The sequence below is a fragment of the Manis javanica genome, chromosome 12 (assembly GCF_040802235.1).
Source record: "Manis javanica isolate MJ-LG chromosome 12, MJ_LKY, whole genome shotgun sequence".
Classification (NCBI taxonomy): domain Eukaryota; kingdom Metazoa; phylum Chordata; class Mammalia; order Pholidota; family Manidae; genus Manis; species Manis javanica.
In genome coordinates, this window is record NC_133167.1 from 33,382,985 (window position 1) to 33,408,054 (window position 25,070).

A 25,070-nucleotide genomic window follows, 5' to 3' on the forward strand; every position below is an offset into this window, starting at 1 on the left:
CACTGAGGATAGGAGTGGCAGGAAGGTAATAGAACTCTATTTTTAAAAATCTTTATCCCTTAAGCCCCAAACCACTGTACATGACAGAGGGAGGTATTTTTAATAGTAAAAGCTCTAATCCACAATGAATGGGTACTATGATATTTATGTAGCAGAGCAACTGCCTTTATGAAGCAAAAACTACAGGCGATGCACAGAGACAGACAAAAGCATAATAAGAGGAGATTTAATATAGTACTCTCAGTACAAGACAGATAAAGTAGACAAAAAATAGATAAAAGATCTAAGCAACACAATTAATAGGGTAAATCTATGAATATTGAATTCTACACTCTGATAGTAGAGAATATTCTTCTCAAGTGCTCAGAGTAGTTACAAAAGCAAATCCAACACCACATCATGAAAAACATACACCATGACAAAATGTAGTTTACTCCAGAAATGAAAGGTTGGTTCAATATTAGAAAGCCTATCAGAACCCTGTTAATAAATCTAGTAAATACAGCCAATGATTCTCTAACATCTTCTTATGTTGTATACTTGAAACCAATGTTAGATTGTATATTAATGATACTTCAATAAGAATAAATAAATAAATCTAAGTAAATAAAGCACATGATCTTTTCATAGATGCTAAAAAAGACTTTGACAAAATTCAACACTCATTCGTGATTAGAATACTCAACAGACAATGAGAGACATGTTCTTATATAAGATATATATATATGTACTTTAACCCTAAAGCCAGCATCTTATTTAATGGGGAGACTAGATGTATTTTCACTTAAATAAGAACAGGCTAGAATAACAACTATTCAACACTGTACTTGAGGTGTTAGCCAACAGAATGAGACAAAAGAAATCAATCAGAGAGATGTGAAAAGGTAAAGAAGCAAAACTATATTTCCAGATGATTTCATAGTATCTCTGGAAAACTCTGGAGAATCAATGAGATAGAGAACAAAAGAATTTAGTTAAGTGGCAAGTAACAAACTCACACAGAATTCAACACTTCTTATACCTACAAACAATAAACATTGGGCATGATTTACATGTCCAAGTTACATGTCCATTAATAAGAGCAACAAAAAAGACTAAATACCTAGAAATAAATTTAACAAGAAATATGTAAAATCTCTATGAGGTAGACGTTAAAAGACTTTCAGTTTAGTCACCAGAGAAGGGTTGAATAAATAGACATCTGTTCTTACCCAACTTGACTCAATACAAAGAATGCTAGTGCTCCCTCAATTAATGTATCGATTTAATTCAATCACAATAACGATACCAACAAGCTACACTAGTGGTTTTCAACTCAGGGTGTTTTTGTCCACCAGGTGACATTCTGCAAACTTAAGAGACATTTTTTATGGTTATAAATGGGTGAGTGCTGACATCTAGTGCTTGGTAGTGAAAAAGAATACAGGTGTCTATAAACTCAATGTTGTTACTATACACATTGACAGAGAAATATAAAAGTGTGTGTATGTGTGGATTAGTATACATACATATATTTCCGAACTCTGTCTGCTGAGAGGCCCTGATAGCAACAATCCCTGGGGTAGCCAGACTTTTCAAGGAGGACCTCGTCTCATGATCCCTACCTACTAGTATCCATGCTTATATAATCCCCTTTCCTTGAGTATGATGGGAGCTGTGTCTTGCATCTAAACAACAGAATACAGAAAAGGTGATGGCATGTCTCATTTCAGAGATTACACTTCTTTATATAAGACTCCATCTGACAAAGGATTTGCTCTAGAGACACTCTCTGTAGCTAACTTTGAAGTAAGTAGCCATGTTGACAGGCCCATGTGGCAAGGAGCTGAGGGTGGCCTCTTGGAGTTAAGGGCAGCCTCCAGCCAAAAGCAGGAAGCTGGGGCCCTCTGTCTTATAACTACATGGAAGTGAAATCTGCCAACCATGTGTGCTGACCTTGGAAGCAGATTCTCCACCTGTAGAGCCTCCAGATGGGAACCAGCCTTGACAATAACCTGACTGCAGCTATGTGAAACACTAAGCAGTGCACCCAAGTTAGCCAAGCCCAGATTCCTGGGCCATAGAAACTGAAACATAATAAATCTATGGTGTTTTAAGCTACTAGGTTTATATTAATACTGTTATGCAGCAACAGGTAACTAATACAACACAACACAAGCAATGAAAATACCTAGTGCCCAGATCTTGGTTTCTGAACAAAATTCTTCAATCCAAGGAACCTCTGTGAAGAAATGCCTGATTTGTGGGCTAGGGCAGGAAAAACATTAAGATGAACCAGGAACATCTTGTGTGTCAGAAAGTAAGGAAGTGCTCAAAATATATATGAGGTTTGTTGAAAGAACACAAGAAGCCACCAGCCTGACGGATCTCCTCATAGCCAAAGCTGGAATGAGGTGATCAACAAAATCAATATTGATAGTATTAGATTTTACTTGTAGAATAAATGTCCATAAGTCCATACTGAGATAAATAAATAAATAAGGGAGGGAGAAGGGACAGGTCTTCCTTACAAATTCTAATTAATGTAGAAGGAAAGAGGGAAATGGAAAATCATTATTAGGCAAACACCACAGTATTAACTGTTGCAGACATGATCCATAAATGCGTTCTGAAATTAGTGGGTAGAAGTTTGAGAAGCAATAAGATGTATAGACTCAACGTATCTCCCCCAGTGTCAATTAACTATAAAGGAAAATATAGTAACTTTACTGTGAAAAAACCCCAGCAGACACCACCTCAATCAAGTGACCAAGCTCAACATTACTAGTAAGGAGGAATACTGACATGATGCAGCGAGGACATACCATTTCGGTGAAGCTCTTACCAAAAGTGCATGACTGCATTGTACTTATGAGACAAACCAAACTGAGGGATATTCTACAAAATAACTGACCAGTGGTGTTCAAAGGTGTCAAAGTCATGAAGGAAAAGGAAGGACTGAGAACTGTCACAGGCTGGAGGAGACTAAGGAGAAACAAAACTAAATGCCGAGTGGGATCCTATGTAGGATTCTAAAACAGCAAAGGATGTTAGTGAAATCTATAGTTTCATTCATAATACTGTACCAATGCTAATCTTCTCATTTTGATCACTGTACTATAGGATTATAAAATGCTAAAATCAGGGAACACTGGGTGAGGAAATGGTGCTAGTTTCACAACCTTTTAGTAAGTCTAAAGTTAGTTCAAAATAAAAAGTGTAACTTGCAACTTAAGAATAAAAAGACATCCCAACTGAAAAAGGGCAAAGGATCTGAATAGACATTTCTCTGAAGATCTACCAATGGCCAATAACCACACGAAAAAATGCTCAACATCATTAGTCATAAGGAAAATACAAATCAAGACCATAATAAGATACCATTTCGCACCCATTAATATGGCTAAAATCATCAAAAAGTCAAATAGTAACAAGTGTGTTGACAAGGAGATGGAGAAATCAGAACTTTCTTATACCATTTGTGGGAATGAAATATGGTGCAGCAGCTTTAGCAAACAGTCTAGAAATTCCTCAAGTGCTGCAGAGAGTTACCATATAACCCAGCAATTCCACAACTAGGCATGTATCCAAGAGAAATAAACATATGTAACACAAAAACTTGCAAATGAATGTTTACAGCACCATTATCCATAATAACCAAAAGGTGGAAACAACCAAATGTCCCTCACCAGACAAGTGGATAAGCAAAATGCGATACAACTATACAACAGAATTACCAATCTTAATGTTCTAAAATTGACTGTGGTGATGGTATGCATTAACTGGGAGTACAAAAGCCACTGAGTCATAGACTTTAAATGAATGAAATGTATGGCATGTGAACTGCATTCAGTTCAATAAAGTTGCTTTTTTAAGAAAGTCTTTGGTCCTTTATTTTACTTTTAACTTGGTTCTCTTTCAACCTCCCTTGTATTGCTGCCATATGCTGCTTATTGTTGTAAAATACCTGTCAGAACCATCAATGTCTTTCATTTTATAAAGGAAGTAAACACTGAAATAATACAAAGGATGAGAAAATGTAAGGATATTTTTCTCTATCCTTCTGAAAATATAACCACAAACATGATCAAGTTCTGCAAAACAGGCTACTTCTTAAAAAAAAAAAAGAGAGATTTTGAATAAAACACATGTAAAAGGCATTTGGACATTTTTGAGATAGGTAATCAAGAAAATTTGAATAGGGACTGGTTATTAGATGATGGTAAGGAAATATTGGTAATTGTGTTAGATGCGATCATTTTTGTCCAGTTGTGTTAAGAACTTGGTTGAGTTATTTTTAGAGATACATAGAGAAATACTTTAGGAATTAAATGACCCAATATTATGGATTTGCTTTAAAAATACTTCAACAAAAAAGGATAGACAAAGTAAATATAGCAACCTATTCGTAACGTCATGGATGGATAAATGGGAAAAGTCTTATTTTCTCTTTGTTGGGTATGTTTAAAAAGGGAGTGAGAAGAAAAAAAAAAGGACAGTTATTGAGGCCAAAGGACATATAAACCATTTTGAATTCTTCTAGGGAGCAAGGTAGAAAACATACAAATCAATAACAGATTTGGAAATAGTGGTTTGCAAATCATAGGCAATACATTTTTATTTTAAAAAGCCTGTTCAAACAGAAGACATTTTGTCCAATTTTACCCATATCATACTGTGGATGTTACATGTCAATGATATGTTTTATAGATATTGAGCAGTGCTCAATACAAATTGAGCCAGGAATTTTAAAAGCAACCACGCTGAAATCTCTTTAATATCATTGAAATACTTACCCTTTGAGACTTGGCTCTTTTAAATAGAGAGGAGTGCACCTTCTTCTTCGGCTTGGCAGTTCTAAAGATAGATCTTCTGACTTATTTTCCAATTTAGTCATGTTATTTGAAACGAAACTGGTATTAGTCAAGTCCTGCAGTGTTCTACCACCTGAAAAGAATATTAGTTTCATAAATAATTGTAAAAATATGTAAAGATGTGGAAATAGATATGGTTTGCAAATTTGGTAGCAAATTTTTAAACTGAATAATCAAGTTATAATTTTAAATATTACAAGAGTAGCACTCTGATTTTGTAAATCAGTTTAATTTTTTTCTAGCATTATTAAGACTTAAAATTTGAAACAAACTATCAAAGTAGCCAACAGACATTTTTATTCTAGAATCACATCGAGGCTGGTAAAAATTCTTCATGGTTCAATTTTAGTCATAGAATCACACAAATTACTGCACATTCATTCAACATTGTCATTTATTGTTCACTCTGTGGAAGATACCATAATACAGAAAGGAAAGATGGCTTGCCAACTCTAGATTTTTGTAGTTTTGTTTCAGCATTCCTTACCTGGAATGGCTTATCCACCAAAATTCTAGTGTTACCTACTTGAAAAGCTATCTGCACCTCATGTTTATTGCAGCATTACTTACAATAGCATTATTTCCACTGCAGCTTGGAAACAACCTGAGTGTCCATAGATGGATGAATGGATAAAGAAGTTGTGATATATATAGGAAAAGTATTACTCAGCCCTAAAAAATGAGGAAATCCTACAATTTGCAACAACATGGACAGACTTTGTAGATATTATGCTAAGTGGTGTAAGTCATAATAAATACTGTGCGATCTCACTTTACATGTGGTATGTAAAGAAAAAACTCAGACTCATAGAAAAAGATCAGATTTGTGGTTACAGGAGATGGAGGAAGGTGGGGTCAGGGGGAATGGAGAAAGATTGTCAAAAGGTAGAAAATTCTGGTTATAATTAAGTACTAAGGATGCAATGTACAATGTGATGACTATAGTTAATACTGTTATATGTTACATAGGAAATTCTATCAAAGAAAGTAAACCCTAAGAGTCCTCAACACAAAGAGGAATTTTTTTTCTTTTTGTAGATCATATCTTTATGAGATGCTGTATGTTAGCTGAACCTATTGTTATAATCATTTCATAAGATATGTAAATCAAACCATCATGACATGCACCTTAAGGTCACATAGTAATGTACATCAATTATTTCTCAATAACACTGGGGAAAAAATGTTAGGCTCCCACTAGAAAGTTTTAATTGATACGGGAATGCCTAATGCTAGAAAATTTATATAACGTCAATTATAGTATGACTTCAAGAATGTATTTTAAAAATCCATAGATCCCAGTGTGCATGCACATGTCAGAATGTTGACTGAAGTTCTTCTGGATGATTGTTTTTTCCTATTTTCTGATTCTCTACTTTCAATTTTCTGTGACACATATTATTTTAATAACTGCAGTAAAATTAAAAGTAAACAGTAAAGGTAAAAATTATACCTATCTCTTTGTCCTAAAATGCTACCCATTTCAGGATGCCTCTGCAAGTTGCTTTTGTCAAAATTACTCTCCATTACACCCCTTAGCATAATATGTATGCTTTTATTAAAGCATTTACCACATTTACCACTGTATTTGTTGCTTTTACATGCATGTATTCTGAGGAAATGGAGTTGATACTGTTTATTTTGTAATCCTCTAAAACACCTAGAATAATGCTTGAGAGAGCTCACCCTTAAGAAACTTGCAACTGTCTTTGCTAAAATCAAACCAGGGCAATTCATTATTATACACATTCAAAACACTCAATTTCCTTCAAACTTATGAAAAAAGAAATCATTTATCTAATGACACTATCAGACAATTTTGTGGTAAAAGCCCTATCTGTTTTTTAGGCTTTAAATGTCTAACACTCTCATGGTTATCTTCCTAAAGTATTAAACTTAAAAAAAATTCCTTCATAGACTTCCTATAGATAAGGCTAGAGTTAAATATTGTTTTTAAATTTCATAAAAACATCGTTACAACAGGAAATACTTTACTAGTTAAATGAAAAAGAAAAGCACTTTTAAAATTTGCTTACTTCAGGTACTGACCCACCTATTTCTGATTTTTGTGTTCTTCGGTTGACTTTGAATTTCATCCCTTTCATCTTCTCATCCACATCATCACTTACTTGAAAGATTGGTGAGCATTCCAGGACAAAATTTTCTTTTATTATCATATTTTTACTAGAAGAAATACTCAAGGGTATTGAACCCTCATGAATACTATTAAAGGACGTATTTTGTATGTTACGTGAATTTATCTGAGATAAAGAATTAAACACTTTTGTGTAAGAGTCTGGCTGAATTTTGACAATTTTCTCACTTTCCAAATTTTTTTCAGCATTGCCTTGCTCAGATTCAGCTGTTATTTCCTGAACATTGTCAGATATTATGTCCATTACTTCATGACTACCTGGAGAAGGATCTATGAAGGTTTTCCTTTTCTTTGATTTGGACGTCACTTTATTTACTTTTTTGACCTGACACTCTCCTTTCATTCCTTCCACAAAAGGAATATCTCCTCTTTTATTCAGACTTGTAGTGCTTTTTTGCTCTGGATTCTTGTGTGGTTCCTTTTGGTTACCAGGATCAGAATTTGCCTCATTAATATGTTTTAAACCTGATTCTATGGAAATAGATGTCAGTGAAGAACCTGTTAAGTGCAAAATAGGTCTGTTTTTTCCTTTTGCCAAAATGTTCTTTGTCTTGCCTGATGATTCTTTCCTAGTCTTTTTAACTAGTTTACAAGGATTTGAAACTTGATCACAATTTTCCTTTTCATTACTATTGCTTTCCATACAGTATCCACTGATAATACTTTGGCATTCAAGTCTTTGTTTAGATTTATTTATTTCAAAATCAAGAACTTTTGTACAGATTTCTGGGCCATGAACATCTTCATCATTATCCCCACATAGTTGGTACACTTGAGAAATTATTTCTGTCTTCCGATTTACTTTCTGCCTAAGCTTCTTATCTATTTTTGATTCATTTTGACAAGCAGGTTGCCTATCATGGACTTGCTTTTTCACCCCCAAAACATTCTGAGGATCACAGTCATACAGGTTTCCACTATCTTTGGAAGAAAGGGCAGGTGTTTGAAACTCACTGGGGTCTTTTAGGTTTTCAGGGATAACTTCTTCATCCTTCTGGGTTAGGAAAAAAGAGTTGCTCCTTTCCGGGCAAAACAGATTTTTGTCGTTATCTAAATAGTTCACTTCAGAAATTATTTCTGTCTTCCGATTTACTTTCTGCCTAAGATTCTTATTAACTTTTGATTCATTGCGATGAACAGGGCACACATCACTGATCTGCTTTTGCAAATCTAACACATTCTGGGTCTCATTATCACACAGGTTTCCATTACCTATGGCAAAAAGAGAAGGTTTTTGAAACTCATTTGAAGTTTCCAGGTTTTCAGAGATGGTTTCTTTACCCTGTTGGGTTTCAAAGGAAAAGTTACCATTTTCTAGGCCATGCACATCTTTAGCATCATTCCCACAAATATGGTTTATTACAGAAATTATTTCTGTCTTCCGATTTACTTTCTGCCTAAGCTTTTTTATTTTTGATTCATTTTGCTGAGCAGGTTGCATTCCAGTGACATGCCTTTTCAAATCCAACATATTCTGGGTCTCATAATCAAATAAACTTCGGTTATCTTTGGTGGGAAGATCAGCTGTTTGAAATTCGTTTGTGACTTCCAGGTTTTCAGAAGTGGTTTCTTTATCCTTTTGGTTTGGGAATAAGTTACCTTTTTCTAAATTATGAATCACAAATGTCTGTCTAGAAGCCTTACATTTTTTATCAGCTGGAGAAGTCTGACCCACACCAAATTTACTCTCCTGCTGGGCTTTATCTGAACTTTGGGAGAAAGAGTGTATTTCCTCTTGCTCATTTGTGACATGTGTTCTTTTCTTTTTTTTATTATACCGTGTACTTTGTCTGTCATCTTGATCACAGCCACTAGGAAGGGTTATTTTCTTCAGTGTGTTCAACTGAGTCACCTGTTCAGTATTAAAAATAAAATTTGGATCTTCTGAATCCCCTTTGCCATCAAGAACAACAGATCTTTTTGCTGGTCCATTTCCCATCTTGTCTTCAATATCCACATCTGAACTGTTTTTAAACTTTCTCTTTGGTCCTTCTCTCTTTCTGTCAGAGCTTGAATCTTTTACTTTTCTGAAAGGTTTTATTCCACAATCATTTGGTTTTACATTACTTTTATTTTTAATGCTTGTTGAAACTGTAACAATTGTGCTTACTTCAGTAGCAGTTAAATCCATGTCAGCATCATACACAGTTTTCTGCAACTGAAAGGCCTCATTACTCTGCTCTTGATTCTTGCACTCTGCAGTAGGGTCACGAGCAGACTCACATGAGTCAGGAAGACATTGTATGCTTCTCTGCACTGGAATATTTGCTTCATTAGTAGGATCTTTGATCTCATTATTCCAACGTAATTCTGGACTTGAAATCCACTGTTGACCTAAATCTATCACACAGGGACTGTCTGCAGAGGGATTATTTGATTCCCGAGATGATATACGTTTTTTCCTTTCAGTTATATTACTAGGAAATGGTTTCTCCTTTTTGTGGCTGATTAACTGGGCACTTCTCATTTCACTCTTTAGAGAACTCTTGGAACTTCTGTCTGAGTGGGAATGGGAATGGCTTTCTATGAAATAAAGAGAAACAAAATTGAGAAATAAGTAATGACAAGGAATTTATTATTTTAACAAATTCAATTAGAAACTGTTTCACAGAGAGGACTTCTGATAGCATATTCTGTTCAAATGCTTAAAAATCTATGGTGATAAAAAATAAAGTAGAAATGATTTAAGTACCCATAAGTCACATTTTACACTTCTATCTATGGAAAATATATAGAAGAATTCACTCTACCTTGGCCCCAACAGTAGAGTGGAGTAATAGCCAAGAATAGAGCCATTAACATATATTTCTAAAGTGGAAGAAGGTCAGCAATAAACCCAAATAACATAATAACTCTGGTAAGGATTACTATCAAAAGGCTATCAACAGGCAGCTAAAGTTTATATAAAGCATACACACATATACACTCACATAGGTTTTTTAGAAAGGACAAATAATTCTAAGTTCAAAATTCAATATAGCTATGGTTCCATATCCTAATCTAAAAGTCTATGACAAATACGTAAGTCTGACTACACTGAAGGATTATTCTTTCAAAATACCATGTACATCAAATGTGTCACCATTTTTCTATTACCCAGGCTTAAGTTTTTGCTTTACCATTAATTGGTTATGATCTTAAAATGTCACTGCACCTGTCTAGGCCCCCAATTTTCGTATCTGTGAAAAGGAGAAGATGAAACTAAATAAATATATGATATCATTAATTATTAAACTAAGATACCAAGAAAAGCTCGTTAGGGAAGCTGTTTTCCTAATATTGCTTCCAGAGTAACAGTATTAGGCCACTATGGATCTGACATTTGTCAGCACATTTACTTGAAAGTTAAATTTTTGACAAGCAGTTTTAAAAGGTAGAAGTTAGCAAATCTATAATGTAAGAAACCTACCTTATTAACTGTTTATACACTATGGCCCTCAAGAAGACAATCTCATGAATGTCATTATTTGGCTTAAAATAAATTTTTAAAAAAATCTCACCTTTGGGAAGTGTATCAACAACAGAAGAAATATGTTCTGAATCATCTAAACTAAATACATTCTGATTGTTTTCTTTAGGAAAGAACAATTCCAAATTACACTGAGCTGATAATTGTTGTCTTGTTGATACCAAAGAGGAACTATCAGGTGATGTCTTTGACATAACATTGTTGTCACATTGCATTTTCTCTTTATCTTCATCATCATCATCATCATTTGAAGTTAATGGAACCCTAAAGGCAAGCGGGAATGCATAAGTTTTGCACTTTGCAAAAATTATTTAGAAAATAATATGGATAGTTCTTTCTATATTCCATTTATGTAAGATCCAACCACAAATCCATTCTGGTACCTTTTTGTGTTCAATAAAGATAATTACAGGTAAGAAACAGATGGTTCCTAACAGTATAGAACTTAGAGTGAAAGGCTTATTCCAACAGCCCCAGTCCCAAAAGGATATAATGGATATAGTCACTGATAGAACTATAAGAATAGTAATACTAATAAAATGAATAAACTTCAAACATACTTACAATAAACATGTATAATATTCATAGTTTTCCTATAATTAATTCTATGGAGTACACAAAACTCTTCCTCTGATTTCAAACAAGTATAATTGTATAAAAAGTTATTATTTATTTCTTTAAAGAAATAAAGTTTATATGTTTCCAAAAGGCATCCATGTAAACTAAAGCCACATTCCTTGAGTAGTTAAGTCTACTAGGTGGCCAGTGGGACAGACAGAAACCCACAAAAGTAATTTTATAAACTGACCTTCTTGAATTTGAAGAATTAAGAGTAATATCACCCAATGCTGACGGATTTTGCCTTGTATGCAGATAAATCATAGATATTTTTTAAATATTGATAATGATTAAAATAAGTATCAAAAAAAATTAAAGGCAACTAATAGTAGAACAGCCAATGGGAGGAAATGTCTATGCCACTTAAAGAAACAAGTTAACAAAAATAAATAGATGAGACAAGTTCTGCTTCCCCCAGTGGTCAAATAGCTACTACTACTTAATTAACACTGTCAAACATAATGACCACAAATCCTGGACACGTGAAGTCACTGGAAAGTGAAAAAGCAAGTAGACACTGAAAGGGGTTTGGCACTTAAAAGAAAGGTGAACTCCTGATTTTTTACACTCTCAGTGAGTGCCATATTTTTAAAGTAAGAAATTCACATTCTTATAGGGTCAAGGTCAGAATTCAGGGCAACTATGACAGCTGTGAAGTGTGTCTAATGGGGGAAATAACAGGAGAGGTAGAGAGGGGTTGCCCAAATTTTAACAAATGTATAAACTCTCTGAAATCTATGGCTCACTTATGAATCACATATACGTGAGGAATACTCCAAGCAGCCCAGCTAAGGAATAAAGGACTGAAATGACATTTCTTCTGTTGCCATCACATGAAAGGAAGAAGTTTTGAGTTCATACAAAGTAGCTGTCTAGTAAAATAAAAACATCAAACTAATTGGAGGAATATACCTGAACCCAGATTTTCTACAACATAGGATTCACAATGTCTAAGACACAATTCAACATATGAAGCAACAGGAAAAAATGATTCAAAGTAAAGAGAAAAAGATAGCTAATAGAGAATGATCCAGATATATTAATAGCAAACTAAGCACACAAAAATAAGCTCATCAAACTTTGGGGGGCAGGGCCAAGATGGCAGCATGAGTAGAGCAGTAGAAATATCCTCCCAAAACCACATATATCTATGAAAATATAACAAAGACAACTCTTCCTGAAATAGAGACCAGAGGACACAGGACAACATCCAGACAACATCCAGACCACATCCACACCTGCAAGAACCCAGTGCCTCGCCAAGGGGGTAAGATAAAAGCCCCAGCCCCACGGGACCGAGCGCCCCTCCACCAAACTCCTGGCGGGAGGAGAGGAGTCAGAGCCGGGAGGGAAAGGGAGCCCAGGGTTGCTGAACGCCCAGCCCCAGCTGCCCGGACCAGACTGCAGACACAGTGCATGCATGGGGTCCTGGATACTAGGGAAACAGGGCAGCAGGACTGGTGAGCGGGTGCCTGAGGCCGACACTGGAGAACAAAGAAACGGGAGCAGCCATTTTTTTTTTTTTTTTTTTTTGCGAGTGCTTTTTGGAAGTCTTAAAGGGACAGGGACCCCAATACTAGGTAAACAGGGCAGCAAGAACGGTGAGCAAGTGGCTGAGGCCGGTGCCTAAGAACAAAGAAAACAGTGCATTTTTCTTTTTTCTTTTTTTAATTATTTATTTAATTTTTTTTCGTTGTTCTTGTTGTTGTTTTGGTTTCGCAAGTGCTTTTTGGAAGTCTTAAAGGGGCAGGGCGGGACACTTAGTCCAGAGGCAGGGAATCTGGGGATCTCTGGGCACTCCAAACCCATGGGCAGCAGGTAGCACGGAGGCCCCTTACGGAGATAAATAGCCTACCAGCTGCTCCCACTCCAATGGGGCTCCACCATTTAGGAGCAGCAGTCTGAGCCAGGCCATGCCCACAGCAACAGTGGAGATAAACTTCATAGCAAACATAGCAAACAAAGGGCAGGAAGCAGAAGCCATGTCTGCATGCAGCTTCCAAGCACAAGCCACTAGAGGTCGCTGTTCTCCCAGGAGAGGAAGGCCACAAACCAACAAAAAGGAAAGCCCTTCCAGCCGTCACTCGTACCGGCTCTGCAAACTATCTGTATCACCATGAAAAGGCAAAACAACAGGCAGACAAATATCACAGAGTCAACACCTGAGGAGACAGACCTAACCAGTCTTCCTGAAAAAGAATTCAAAATAAAAATCATGAACATGCTGATGGAGATGCAGAGAAAAATGCAAGAGCAATGGGATGAAGTCCGGAGGGAGATCACAGATGCCAGGAAGGACATTACAGAAGTGAAACAAATCCTGGAATGATTTATAAGCAGAATGGATAGGATGCAAGAGGCCATTGAAGGAATAGAAACCAGAGAACAGGAACATATAGAAGCTGACATAGAGAGAGATAAAAGGATAACCAGGAATGAAACAATACTAAGAAAACAGTGTGACCAATCCAAAAGGAACAATATCCATATTATAGGGGTACCATAAGAAGAAGAGAGGAAAAGGTATAGAAAGTCTTTTTGAAGAAATAATTGCTGAAAAATTCACCAAACTGGGGGAGGAAATAATCAAACAGACCACGGAATTACACAGAACCCCAACAGAAAGGATCCAAGGAGGACAACACCAAGACACATACTAATTAAAATGGCAAGGATCAAGGACAAGGAAAGAGTTTTACAGGCAGCTAGAGAGAAAAAGGTCACCTATAAAGGAAAACCCATCAGGCTAACATCAGACTTCTAGACAGAAACCCTACAGGCCAGAAGAGAATGGCATGATATACTTAATGCAATGAAACAGAAGGGCCTTGAACCAAGGATACTGTATCCAGCACGACTATCATTTAAATATGATGGCAGGATTAAACAATTCCCAGACAAGCAAAAGCTGAGGGAATTTGCTTCCCACAAACCACCTTTACAGGGCATCCTACAGGGACTGCTCTAGATGGGAGCACTCCTAAAAAGAGCACAGAACAAAACAAACAACATATGAAGAATGGAGGAGGAGGAATAAGAAGGGAGAGAAGAAAAGAATCTCCAGACAGTGTATATAACAGCTCAATAAGCGAGCTAAGTTAGGCAGTAAGATACTAAAGAAGCTAACCTTGAACCTTTGGTAACCACGAATCTAAAGCCTACAATGGCAATACGTACATATCTTTCAATAGTCACCCTAAATATAAAAGGACTTAATGCACCAATCAAAAGACACAGAGTAATAGACTGGATAAAAAAGCAAGACCCATCTATATGCTGCTTACAAGAAACTCACCTTAAACCCAAAGACATGCACAGACTAAAAGTCAAGGGATGGTAAAACATATTTCAGGCAAACAACAGTGAGAAGAAAGCACGGGTTGCAGTACTAATATCAGACAAAACAGACTTCAAAACAAAGAAAGTAACAAGAGATAAAGAAGGACACTACATAATGATAAAGGGCTCAGTCCAACAAGAGGATATAACCATTCTAAATATATATGCACCCAACACAGGAGCAACAGCATATGTGAAACAAATACTAACGGAACTAAAGGGGGAAATAGACTGCAATGCATTCATTTTAGGAGACTTCAACACACCACTCACCCCAAAGGATAGATCCACTGGGCAGAAAATAAGTAAGGACACACAGGCACTGAACAACACACTAGAACAGATGGACCGAATAGACATCTATAGAACTCTACATCCAAAAGCAACAGGATATACATTCTTCTCAAGTGCACATGGAACATTCTCCAGAATAGACCACATATTAGCCCACAAAAAGAGCCTCAGTAAATTCCAAAATATTGAAATTCTACCAACCAATTTTTCAGACCACAAAGTATAAAACTAGAAATAAGTTCTACAAAGAAAACAAAAAGGCTCACAAACACACGGAGGCTTAACAATATGCTTCTAAATAATCAATGGATCACCAAACAAATGAAAATAGACATCAAGGAATATATAGAAACAAATGACAACAACAACACAAAGCGCCAACTTCTGTGGGGCAGTCTTAAGAGGAAAGTATATAGCAATCCAGGCACACTTGAAGAACGAAGAACAATCCAAATGAATAGTTTAACATCACAATTATCGAAACTGGAAAAAGAAGAACAAATGAGGCCTAAAGTCAGCAGAAGGAGGGACATAATAAAGATCAGAGAAGAAATAAACAAAATTGAGAAGAATAAAACAATAGCAAAAATCAACGAAAGCAAGAGCTGATTCTTTGAGAAAATAAACAAAATAGATAAGCCTCTAGCCAAACTTATTAAGAGAAAAAGAGAATCAACACAAATCAACAGAATTAGAAATGAGAACAGAAAAATCATGACAGACTCCACAGAAATACAAAGAATTATTAAAGACTACTATGAAAACCTATATGCCAACAAGCTGGAAAACCTAGAAGAAATGGACAACTTCCTAGAAAAATACAACCTCCCAAGACTGACCAAGGAAGAAACACAAAAGTTAAACAAACCAATTACAAGCAAAGAAATTGAAACAGTAATCAAAAAACTACCCAAGAACAAAACCCCCGGGCTGGACGGATTTACCTCGGAATTTTATCAGACACACAGAGAAGACATAATACCTATTGTCCTTAAAGTTTTCCAAAAAATAGAAGAGGAGGGAATACTCCCAAACTAATTCTATGAAGCCAACATCACCCTAATACCAAAACCAGGCAAAGACCCCACCAAAAAAGAAAATTACAGACCAGTATCCCTGATGAATGCAGATGCAAAAATACTCAATAAAATATTAGCAAACAGAATTCAACAGTATATCAAAAGAATCATACACCATGACCAAGTGGGATTCATCCCAGGGATGCAAGGATGGTACAACATTCGAAAATCCATCAACATCATCCACCACATCAACAAAAAGAAAGACAAAAACCACATGATCATCTCCATAGATGCTGACAAAGCATTTGACAAAATTCAACATCCATTCATGATAAAAACTCTCAGCAAAATGGGAATAGAGGGCAAGTACCTCAACATAATAAAGGCCATATATGATAAACCCACAGCCAGCATTATACTGAACAGCGAGAAGCTGAAAGCTTTTCCTCTGAGATCGGGAACTAGACAGGGATGCCCACTCTCCCCACTGTTATTTAACATAGTACTGGAGGTCCTAGCCATGGCAATCAGACAAAACAAAGAAATCCAAGGAATCCAGATTGGTAAAGAAAAAGTTAAACTGTCACTATTCGCAGATGATATGATACTGTACATAAAAAACCCTAAAGACTCCACTCCAAAACTACTAGAACTGATATCGGAATACAGCAAAGTTGCAGGATACAAAATTAACACACAGAAATCTGTAGCTTTCCTATACACTAACAACGAATCAATAGAAAGTGAAATCAGGAAAACAATTCCATTCACCATTGCATCAAAAAGAATAAAATACCTAGGAAGAAACCTAACCAAAGAAGTGAAAGACTTATACTCTGAAAACTACAAGTCACTCTTAAGAGAAATTAAAGGGGACACTAATAAATGGAAACTCATCCCATGCTCATGGCTAGGAAGAATTAATATCGTCAAAATGGCCATCCTGCCCAAAGCAATATACAGATTTGATGCAATCCCTCTCAAATTACCAGCAACATTCTTCAATGAATTGGAACAAATAATTCAAAAATTCATATGGAAACACCAAAGACCCCGAATAGCCAAAGCAATCCTGAAGAAGAAGAATAAAGTAGGGGGAATCTCACTCCCCAACTTCAAGCTCTTCTACAAAGCCATAGTAATCAAGACAATTTGGTACTGGCAGAAGAACAGAGCCACAGACCAGTGGAACAGATTAGAGACTCCAGACATTAACCCAAACATATATGGTCAATTAATATTTGATAAAGGAGCCATGGACATAAAATGGCAAAATGACAGTCTCTTCAACAGATGGTGCTGGCAAAACTGGACAGCTACATGTAGGAGACTGAAACTGGACCATTGTCTAACCCCATATACAAAGGTAAACTCAAAATGGATCAAAGACCTGAATGTAAGTCATGAAACCATTAAACTCTTGGAAAAAAACATAGGCAAAAACCTCTTAGACATAAACATGAGTCACCTCTTCTTGAACATATCTCCCCGGGCAAGGAAAACAACAGCAAAAATGAGCAAGTGGGACTACATTAAGCTGAAAACCTTCTGTACGGCGAAAGACACCATCAATAGAACAAAAGGGAACCCTACAGTATGGGAGAATATATTTGAAAATGACAGATCCGATAAAGGCTTGACGTCCAGAATATATAAAGAGTTCACACGCCTCCACAAACATAAAACAAATAACCCAATTAAAAAATGGGCAGAGGAACTGAACAGACAGTTCTCTAAAAAAGAAATACAGATGGCCAAGAGACACATGAAAAGATGCTCCACATCGCTAATTATCAGAGAAATGCAAATTAAAACTACAATGAGGTATCACCTCACACCAGTAAGGATGGCTGGCATCCAAAAGACAAACAACAACAAATGTTGGCGAGGCTATGGAGAAAGGGGAACCCTCCTACACTGCTGGTGGGAATGTAAATTAGTTCAACCATTGTGGAAAGCAGTATGGAGGTTCATTAAAATGCTCAAAACAGACATACCATTTGACCCAGGAATTCCACTTCTAGGAATTTACCCTAAGAACACAGCAATCAAGTTTGAGAAAGACAGATGCACCCCCATGTTTATCGCAGCACTATTTACAATATCCAAGAATTGGAAGCAACCTAAATGTCCATCAACAGATGAATGGATAAAAAAGATGTGGTACATATACAGAATGGAATACTACTCAGCCACAAGAAGAGGGCAAATCCTACCATTTGCAGCAACATGGATGGAGCTGGAGAGCATTATGCTCAGTGAAATAAGCCAAGTGGAGAAAGAGAAATACCAAATGATTTCACTCATCTGTGGAGTATAAGAACAAAGGAAAAACTGAAGGAACAAAACAGCAGCAGAATCACAGAACCCAAGAATGGACTAACAGGTACCAAAGGGAAAGGGACTGGGGAGGATGGGTGGGTAGGGAAGAATAACGGTGCGGAAGAAGAAGGGGGTTATTAAGATTAGCATGCATGGGGGGGTGGGAGAAAGGGGAGGGCTGTACACCACAGAGAAGACAAGTAGTGATTCTACAACATTTTGCTATGCTGATGGACAGTGACTGTAAAGGGGTTTATAGGGGGGACCGGGTATAGGGGAGAACCTAGTAAACATAATATTCTTCATGTAAGTGTAGATTAATGATGATAAAAAAAAAAAGAAAGAAAAGGGGGATTACTCCCTGATAGGATAAAACTAACTGTAAATCAATGATTAATGCATGCTTTAAATATCCTTAATTTTGATCACTTAAAGGGTGTCAGATGATCGGCTATGGAGGTACATTTTTCTGATAATATTCCTTTCTCTTTAAAAAAATAAAATAAAAAGCAGTTCCTGTATGGTGACCTCCAATGAGTTCTACACAATGGTATAAAGGGCATATCAAAGTGTGGGCAATGGGTCTGTTTGTGTTTATACAGAGGATCAAAGCCTAATTTGGCTACCCAGAAAATGAACTAAGATACGATATGAAGAAGAACTTCCAACATCAGCATTCTCTGGAGTCATACCAGAAGATGATCATCAAAAAAACCTCAACAAAGATCCAGGCGATCCTGCAGTTGTAGCTGCATTCATCCCACCGGTTCCTGGACTTGCCATTGGAATGAAGAAGGAGATATCTAAGCTGGCCTGTGCATACAGTAAAACAACAAATTTGACTGGATGTATACTGGTGGAACTCAACAAAGAATTAGGAGAAGTGAAAGTTGTAGCGCTCCAAAATCTTACGACTACAGACTATCTACGTTAAAAGAACATATGGGATGTGAACAGTCCCCAGGAATGGGTTGTTTTAATTTATCTGATTTCTCTCAGACTGTTCAAGTTCAGTTGGACAATATCCACAATATCACAGATAAGTTTTCACAAATGCCTAGGGTGCCTAACTGGTTTTCTTGGTTTCACTGGAGATGGCTGGTAATTATAGGTCTGCTTTGGTTATGTAACTGTATTCCTATTATGTTAATATGTGTACACAACTTAATTAGTAGTTTAAAACCTATACATGCTTAAGTTACTCTACAAGAAAATATGTCAAAGAAATAATCAATCATCCGTCTGCTACTCCTATAGCTTTTCTTCTTCCTTCCTAATTACAACACTTAAATAGAATTCATGCCTCATATCGAATTTACCGGGTATCATAATTCTTCCAAGTGGTAAAGATACCTCAAGACAAATACTGGGCATAAAAGCCACAGGACATAAATCTGCAAAGAATTAAAAAGCTAACCTTTTCAAACAATATTGCCTCTCTCTCACTTACCAACTTTACATTTCCCTGTATGGCCCCGGAAGATGACTGGTTAGCCAGAGACGGGTAAGATTCCTCAAGGGAGGAACAACCTAAGACAGGCACAGTCGAAGGGGGGCCATCAGGAGAGAAATTGGGGATCAACAGAGGTGAGGCTTAAAACCTCACCCCCCCTGTTTTGAGAGAAATCTGCATCCGTGGATGTTTTATTGCCCTTGTCTAGCTTGGATTAACACTTAGTCTACAGGCACACACCTGATCATCTAAATTTGCTCTCTTACAGCACTAAACTATATTTTCTACCTTTATCTTGCATCTACCTACCACTTCAGCATTTTATTTAAAAAATAATAATAATAATAAGGGAGAAATGTGGGATTCACATATAAATCAAGTATAAAAATCAAACAAATATTCATATTTGACCTGATTAAAAAAGTTTATAGTTCATAATAAGTGATCAAAACTGAAAGTTTCTGTGATGACTGCCCTTGTACTGTTCACCATGTAAGAACTTATTTACTATGTAAGAACTTGTTCGTTATGCTTCAGAATATTGGAGACTGACGAGAATTAGGCTTGGGGTGCATTAATAATTGTACATTGAGCACTGAGTCCCCTATACAGAATTTTGTTGTTGTTAACCATTTGATCAATAAATATGAGAGATGCCCTCTCAAAAAAAATAAATAAATAAAATAAGCTCATCAATAATATCATTAGTCATCAGCGAAAGCCAACTCAAAACCACAATGAGTTACCACTTCATATCAACTAGGATGGCTATGATCAAAAGGATGTATAATAATTAAGTATTGGAGAAAATACGGAGAAATTAGAACCTTTAATAATTTGGGGTATAGAAATGGAAAACAGTTTGGCAGTTCTTTCAAAAGTTAAACATAGAGCTATCATGTGATCCATCAATTCTACTCATACATACCCAGTGGAACTGAAAACTATGTCCACGTGAAAATTTTACATGGATGTTCACAGTACCACTGCTTTTAATACCAAAAAATATAAACAGCACAAATGTTCATTAACTAAAGAATGGATAAATAAAATGTGGTGTATCCATACAATAGAATGTCAGTCGGTCATAAAAAGGAATGAAGTACTAATACATGCTACAAGATGGATGAACCTTGAAAATGTTATGCTAAGTGAAAGAAGTCAGACACAAAAAGCCACATATTGTATGACTTCATTCATAAGAAGAGTCCAAAATAGGCAAATCCATAGAGACAGAAAGTAGATTAGTGGTTGCCAGGGTTGCCTTTCTGGAGTGACAGAAATATTCTGGAGTTGGATAGCGGGGAAGAATTCCTATTTAGTGAATTGGTGAATACACTAAAGCTCCTGCCCTGTACATTGTAAAGGGTGAATTTCATGTTATGAGAAATTTTGTTATGTGAACTATATCTCAATTTAAATAAAGTATTAGAAAGTAAATAATAAAGACCAGACACCAGTGAATTATGAACAGAAGAAAATTTGAGAAAAAAGAAATCCTGAAACTAAACTGAGTTTAAAGAGAGCAATAAAATTGACAATACCCTAGCTAGTTTGATCAAAAAGAATGAAGATACAAATTATCACTACTGAGGATGAAATATGTTGATGCCAAATGCATCAAAAGAATAATGACATACTACAAACAATTTTATAGCAGTAACTTTCACTGTCTAGATGAAATGGATGAATTTCTTGAAAGACAAATCTTTCCTAAATCGACTTGAAATAGAAAATTTGAAAGCCCCATATCTATTTAAGAAATTAAATTAATAATTAAAAACTCTGGACCCAAATTACTTATCTTGTGAATTCTGGCAAACACTTTCGGAGATAATACCAATTGTACAAACTCTTTGAGAAAATGGAGAAGCAAGGAATGCCAGCTTACCCAAACCTATCAAAAATATAATATGAAAATTATAGACCAATATCCCTTATGAATGTAGGTACAAAAACCTTTAAAAATATTAGGAATAATACACCAAGACCAAGTAGAATTTATTCCAAATATGCAAAGTTGGTTTAACATGAGAAAATTAATTGAAGTCACCACACCAACAGAATAAAGGAGTAAAGTCATGATTCTCTTGACAGATACAGAAAAAAATATTTGAAAAAATTCTGTACAAACTCATAAAAAAGGAAATCTTCAACTTGCAAAAGTGTTAACTTTTCAACAGAAAAGATACAACCTAGAAGACAATGACAACTTTAAGTTGCTGAAAGAATATTAATTCCCAATCTAGAATTTTATCACTGCAAACATATTCTTTAAAACTGAGGGTGAAATAAGTGTGATTTCAGAAAAAAAGAAGTTTAATGAATACATTGTCAGTAGCTGCCATAAAAGAAATAATAAAGGATTTTTTCAGGCAGAAGGAAAATTATCTCAGAAAGAAATATAAAAATGCAGGAAGCCAATTCTACTTCTAGGAATTTACCCTGAGAATGCAGCAGCCCAGTTTGAAAAAGAAGGATGCACCCCTATGTTGATCGCAGCACTACTTACAATAGTCAAGAAATGGAAGCAACTTAAGTGTCCTTCAGTAGATGAATGGATAAAGAAGATGTGGTACATATACACAATGGAATATTATTCAGCCATAAGAAGAAAACAAATCCTACCATTTGCAGCAACACAGATGGAGCTGGAGGGTATTATGCTCAGTGAAATAAGCCAAGAGGAGAAAGACAAGTACCAAATGATTTCACTCATATGTGGAATATAAGAACAAAGAAAAACTGAAAGAACAAAACAGCAGCAGAATCACAGAACCCAAGAATGGACTAATGGTTTCCAAAGGGAAAGGGACTGGGGAGGAGGGGTGGGAACGGAGGGACAAGGGCAGGGAAAAAGAAAGGGGGCCTTACAATTAGCATGTATAATGTGGGGGGGGCATAGGGAGGGCGGTGCAACACAGAGAAGACAAGTAGTGAGTCTACAGCACCTTATTACTCTGATGGACAGTGACTGTGATGGGGGGAAAAAAATGCAGGAAGCCTATTTGTGAATTTTACTACAATGAAGCTGAGGAAAAAAATAAAAAGAAAATTAGGAATGAGCATACAATAAAAAGAATGAATGAAGCAATATGAAAAAATAGAAAAGTTAAATATGTAGGTAATTATAAATGAATATTGACTATATGAAAAAGAAGTAATTTTGTGGGATTAAGATATATGCAGAATGAAAATATATAATAAGAACATAAAGACAGGACAAAGGAATGTACAGTTGAAATATTCTAAGAGCAGCATTATTGAAGAAGTGGTAAAGTAATAATTTGTGTTAGAGTGTTAAAACTCAAGGATGAATGTTACTTTAAGTATGGTGATAGAGGAATAATGGCAATAACAGAAGGAATAATAGAGGAATGATAGAAGGTAACAAGTTAATAGACAAGAAAAATATTTTATTTCAAAAGAAATCAAAAAGGAGAAAAAAAGGAACATAAAATAGGTGGCTCAAAATAGAAAATAACTAGATGACAGATATAAATCCAACTATTCTAATTAATTAATCTAATTCTAAGATTCTAATTAAAAGAGATGATAATAAAAAAGATGAACCTATATGCATTTTAAATATAACAGAGTTTGGAAGTAAACTTATAGAGAAAATTATACTATGGAAATGTATGTCAGACAAGTATATTTTAAAGCAAGCATCATTTTTAGAAATATTTCAAAGTGATAAGACAATCAAATTATCAGGAAAAGAAACCAATCCTCAATTTATATGCATCTAGTAACAACTTTAAAATTTATAACGCAAAAATTGAGAAAACTAAAAGGAGAAATAGGTGACTCCATAATTATAGTGATAGACTTCAGTGTACTTTTCTAAAGAGCTAATAAACAGGCAAAGAAAAGCAGGAAGGGTAATAGAAGAGCTACATAACATAATAAGTGACACAGATGTCACATATATAATACTGTATCCAACAACCATAAAACACATATTATTTTCACATGTACCCAAAACATTTACTGAATAAGAGAAAGTGTGTTCTAATACAGGTCTCGATAAATTTTAAAAGGCTACAATCATTTGAACTATGTTCTGTTACTACAATGGAATTACACTAGAAAACAACCACAAAAAGTACTTAGAAATATGCCCAGCTGCTCAGAAATTAAACAATATACTTGCAAATGATCCATAGGTCAAAGAATACATTAGAACAAAAAGAATAAAATATTCTGAACTGAATGATAATAAGGATGTGGCATGTCAAAAATTGTGGGATGGGGCGAGGCCAGGATGGCGGCTTGAGTAGAGCAGTGGAAATCTCCTCCCCAAAACACATAGATCTATGAAAATACAACAAAGAAAACTCTTCCTAAAACAGAGACCAGAGGACACAGGACAACATCCAGATCACATCCACACCTGCAAGAACCCAGTGCCTTGCGAAGGGGGAGAGGAAGGCCACAAACCAAAAGAATGGAAGCTCTTCCAGCGGTCACTCGTACCAGCTCTGCAAACTATCTCTATCACCATGAAAAGGCAAAACTACAGGCAGACAAAGATCACAGAGACAACACCTGAGAAGGAGACAGACCTAACCAGTCCTCCTGAAAAAGAATTCAAAATAAAAATCATGAACATGCTGACAGAGATGCAGAGAAAAATGCAAGAGCAATGGGATGAGATGCAGAGAAAAAAGCAAGAGCAATGGGATGAAGTCTGGAGGGAGATCACAGATGTCAGGAAGGAGATCACAGAAGTGAAACAAACCCTGGAAGGATTTATAAGCAGAATGGATAAGATGCAAGAGGCCATTGAAGGAATAGAAACCAGAGAACAGGAACGTATAGAAGCTGACACAGAGAGAGATAAAAGGATCTCTAGGAATGAAACAACACTAAGAGAACTATGTGACCAATCCAAAAGGAACAATATCCATATTTTAGGGGTACCAGAAGAAGAAGAAAGAGGAAAAGGGATAGAAAGTCTCTTTGAAGAAATAATTGCTGAAAACTTTCCCAAACTGGGGGAGGAAATAATCAAACAGACCACGGAATTACACAGAACCCCCAACAGAAAGGATCCAAGGAGGACAACACCAAGACACATACTAATTAAAATGGCAAGGATCAAGGACAAGGAAAGAGTTTTACAGGCAGCTAGAGAGAAAAAGGTCACCTATAAAGGAAAACCCATCAGGCTAACATCAGACTTCTAGACAGAAACCCTACAGGCCAGAAGAGAATGGCATGATATACTTAATGCAATGAAACAGAAGGGCCTTGAACCAAGGATACTGTATCCAGCACGACTATCATTTAAATATGATGGCAGGATTAAACAATTCCCAGACAAGCAAAAGCTGAGGGAATTTGCTTCCCACAAACCACCTTTACAGGGCATCTACAGGGACTGCTCTAGATGGGAGCACCCCTAAAAAGAGCACAGAACAAAACAAACAAAATATGAAGAATGGAGGAGGAGGAATAAGAAGGGAGAGAAGAAAAGAATCTCCAGACAGTGTATATAACAGCTCAATAAGCGAGCTAAGTTAGGCAGTAAGATACTAAA

At 36.0% G+C, this 25,070-nt stretch overlaps 1 protein-coding gene across 1 annotated transcript in view; it reads right to left on the reverse strand.

Moving 5' to 3' along the window:
* The window catches only part of SGO2 (shugoshin 2), a 52,787-nt gene that overhangs the window by 2,079 nt on the left and 25,638 nt on the right, over positions 1-25,070 (reverse strand). Inside the window, exons 6-8 of the mRNA XM_073218383.1 lie at positions 10,509-10,741; positions 6,907-9,531; positions 4,776-4,926 (exon numbers count right to left, since the gene is read on the reverse strand). Coding sequence (XP_073074484.1) covers positions 4,776-4,926; positions 6,907-9,531; positions 10,509-10,741 — 3,009 coding nt within the window. The remainder of the gene's footprint in view (positions 1-4,775; positions 4,927-6,906; positions 9,532-10,508; positions 10,742-25,070) is intronic.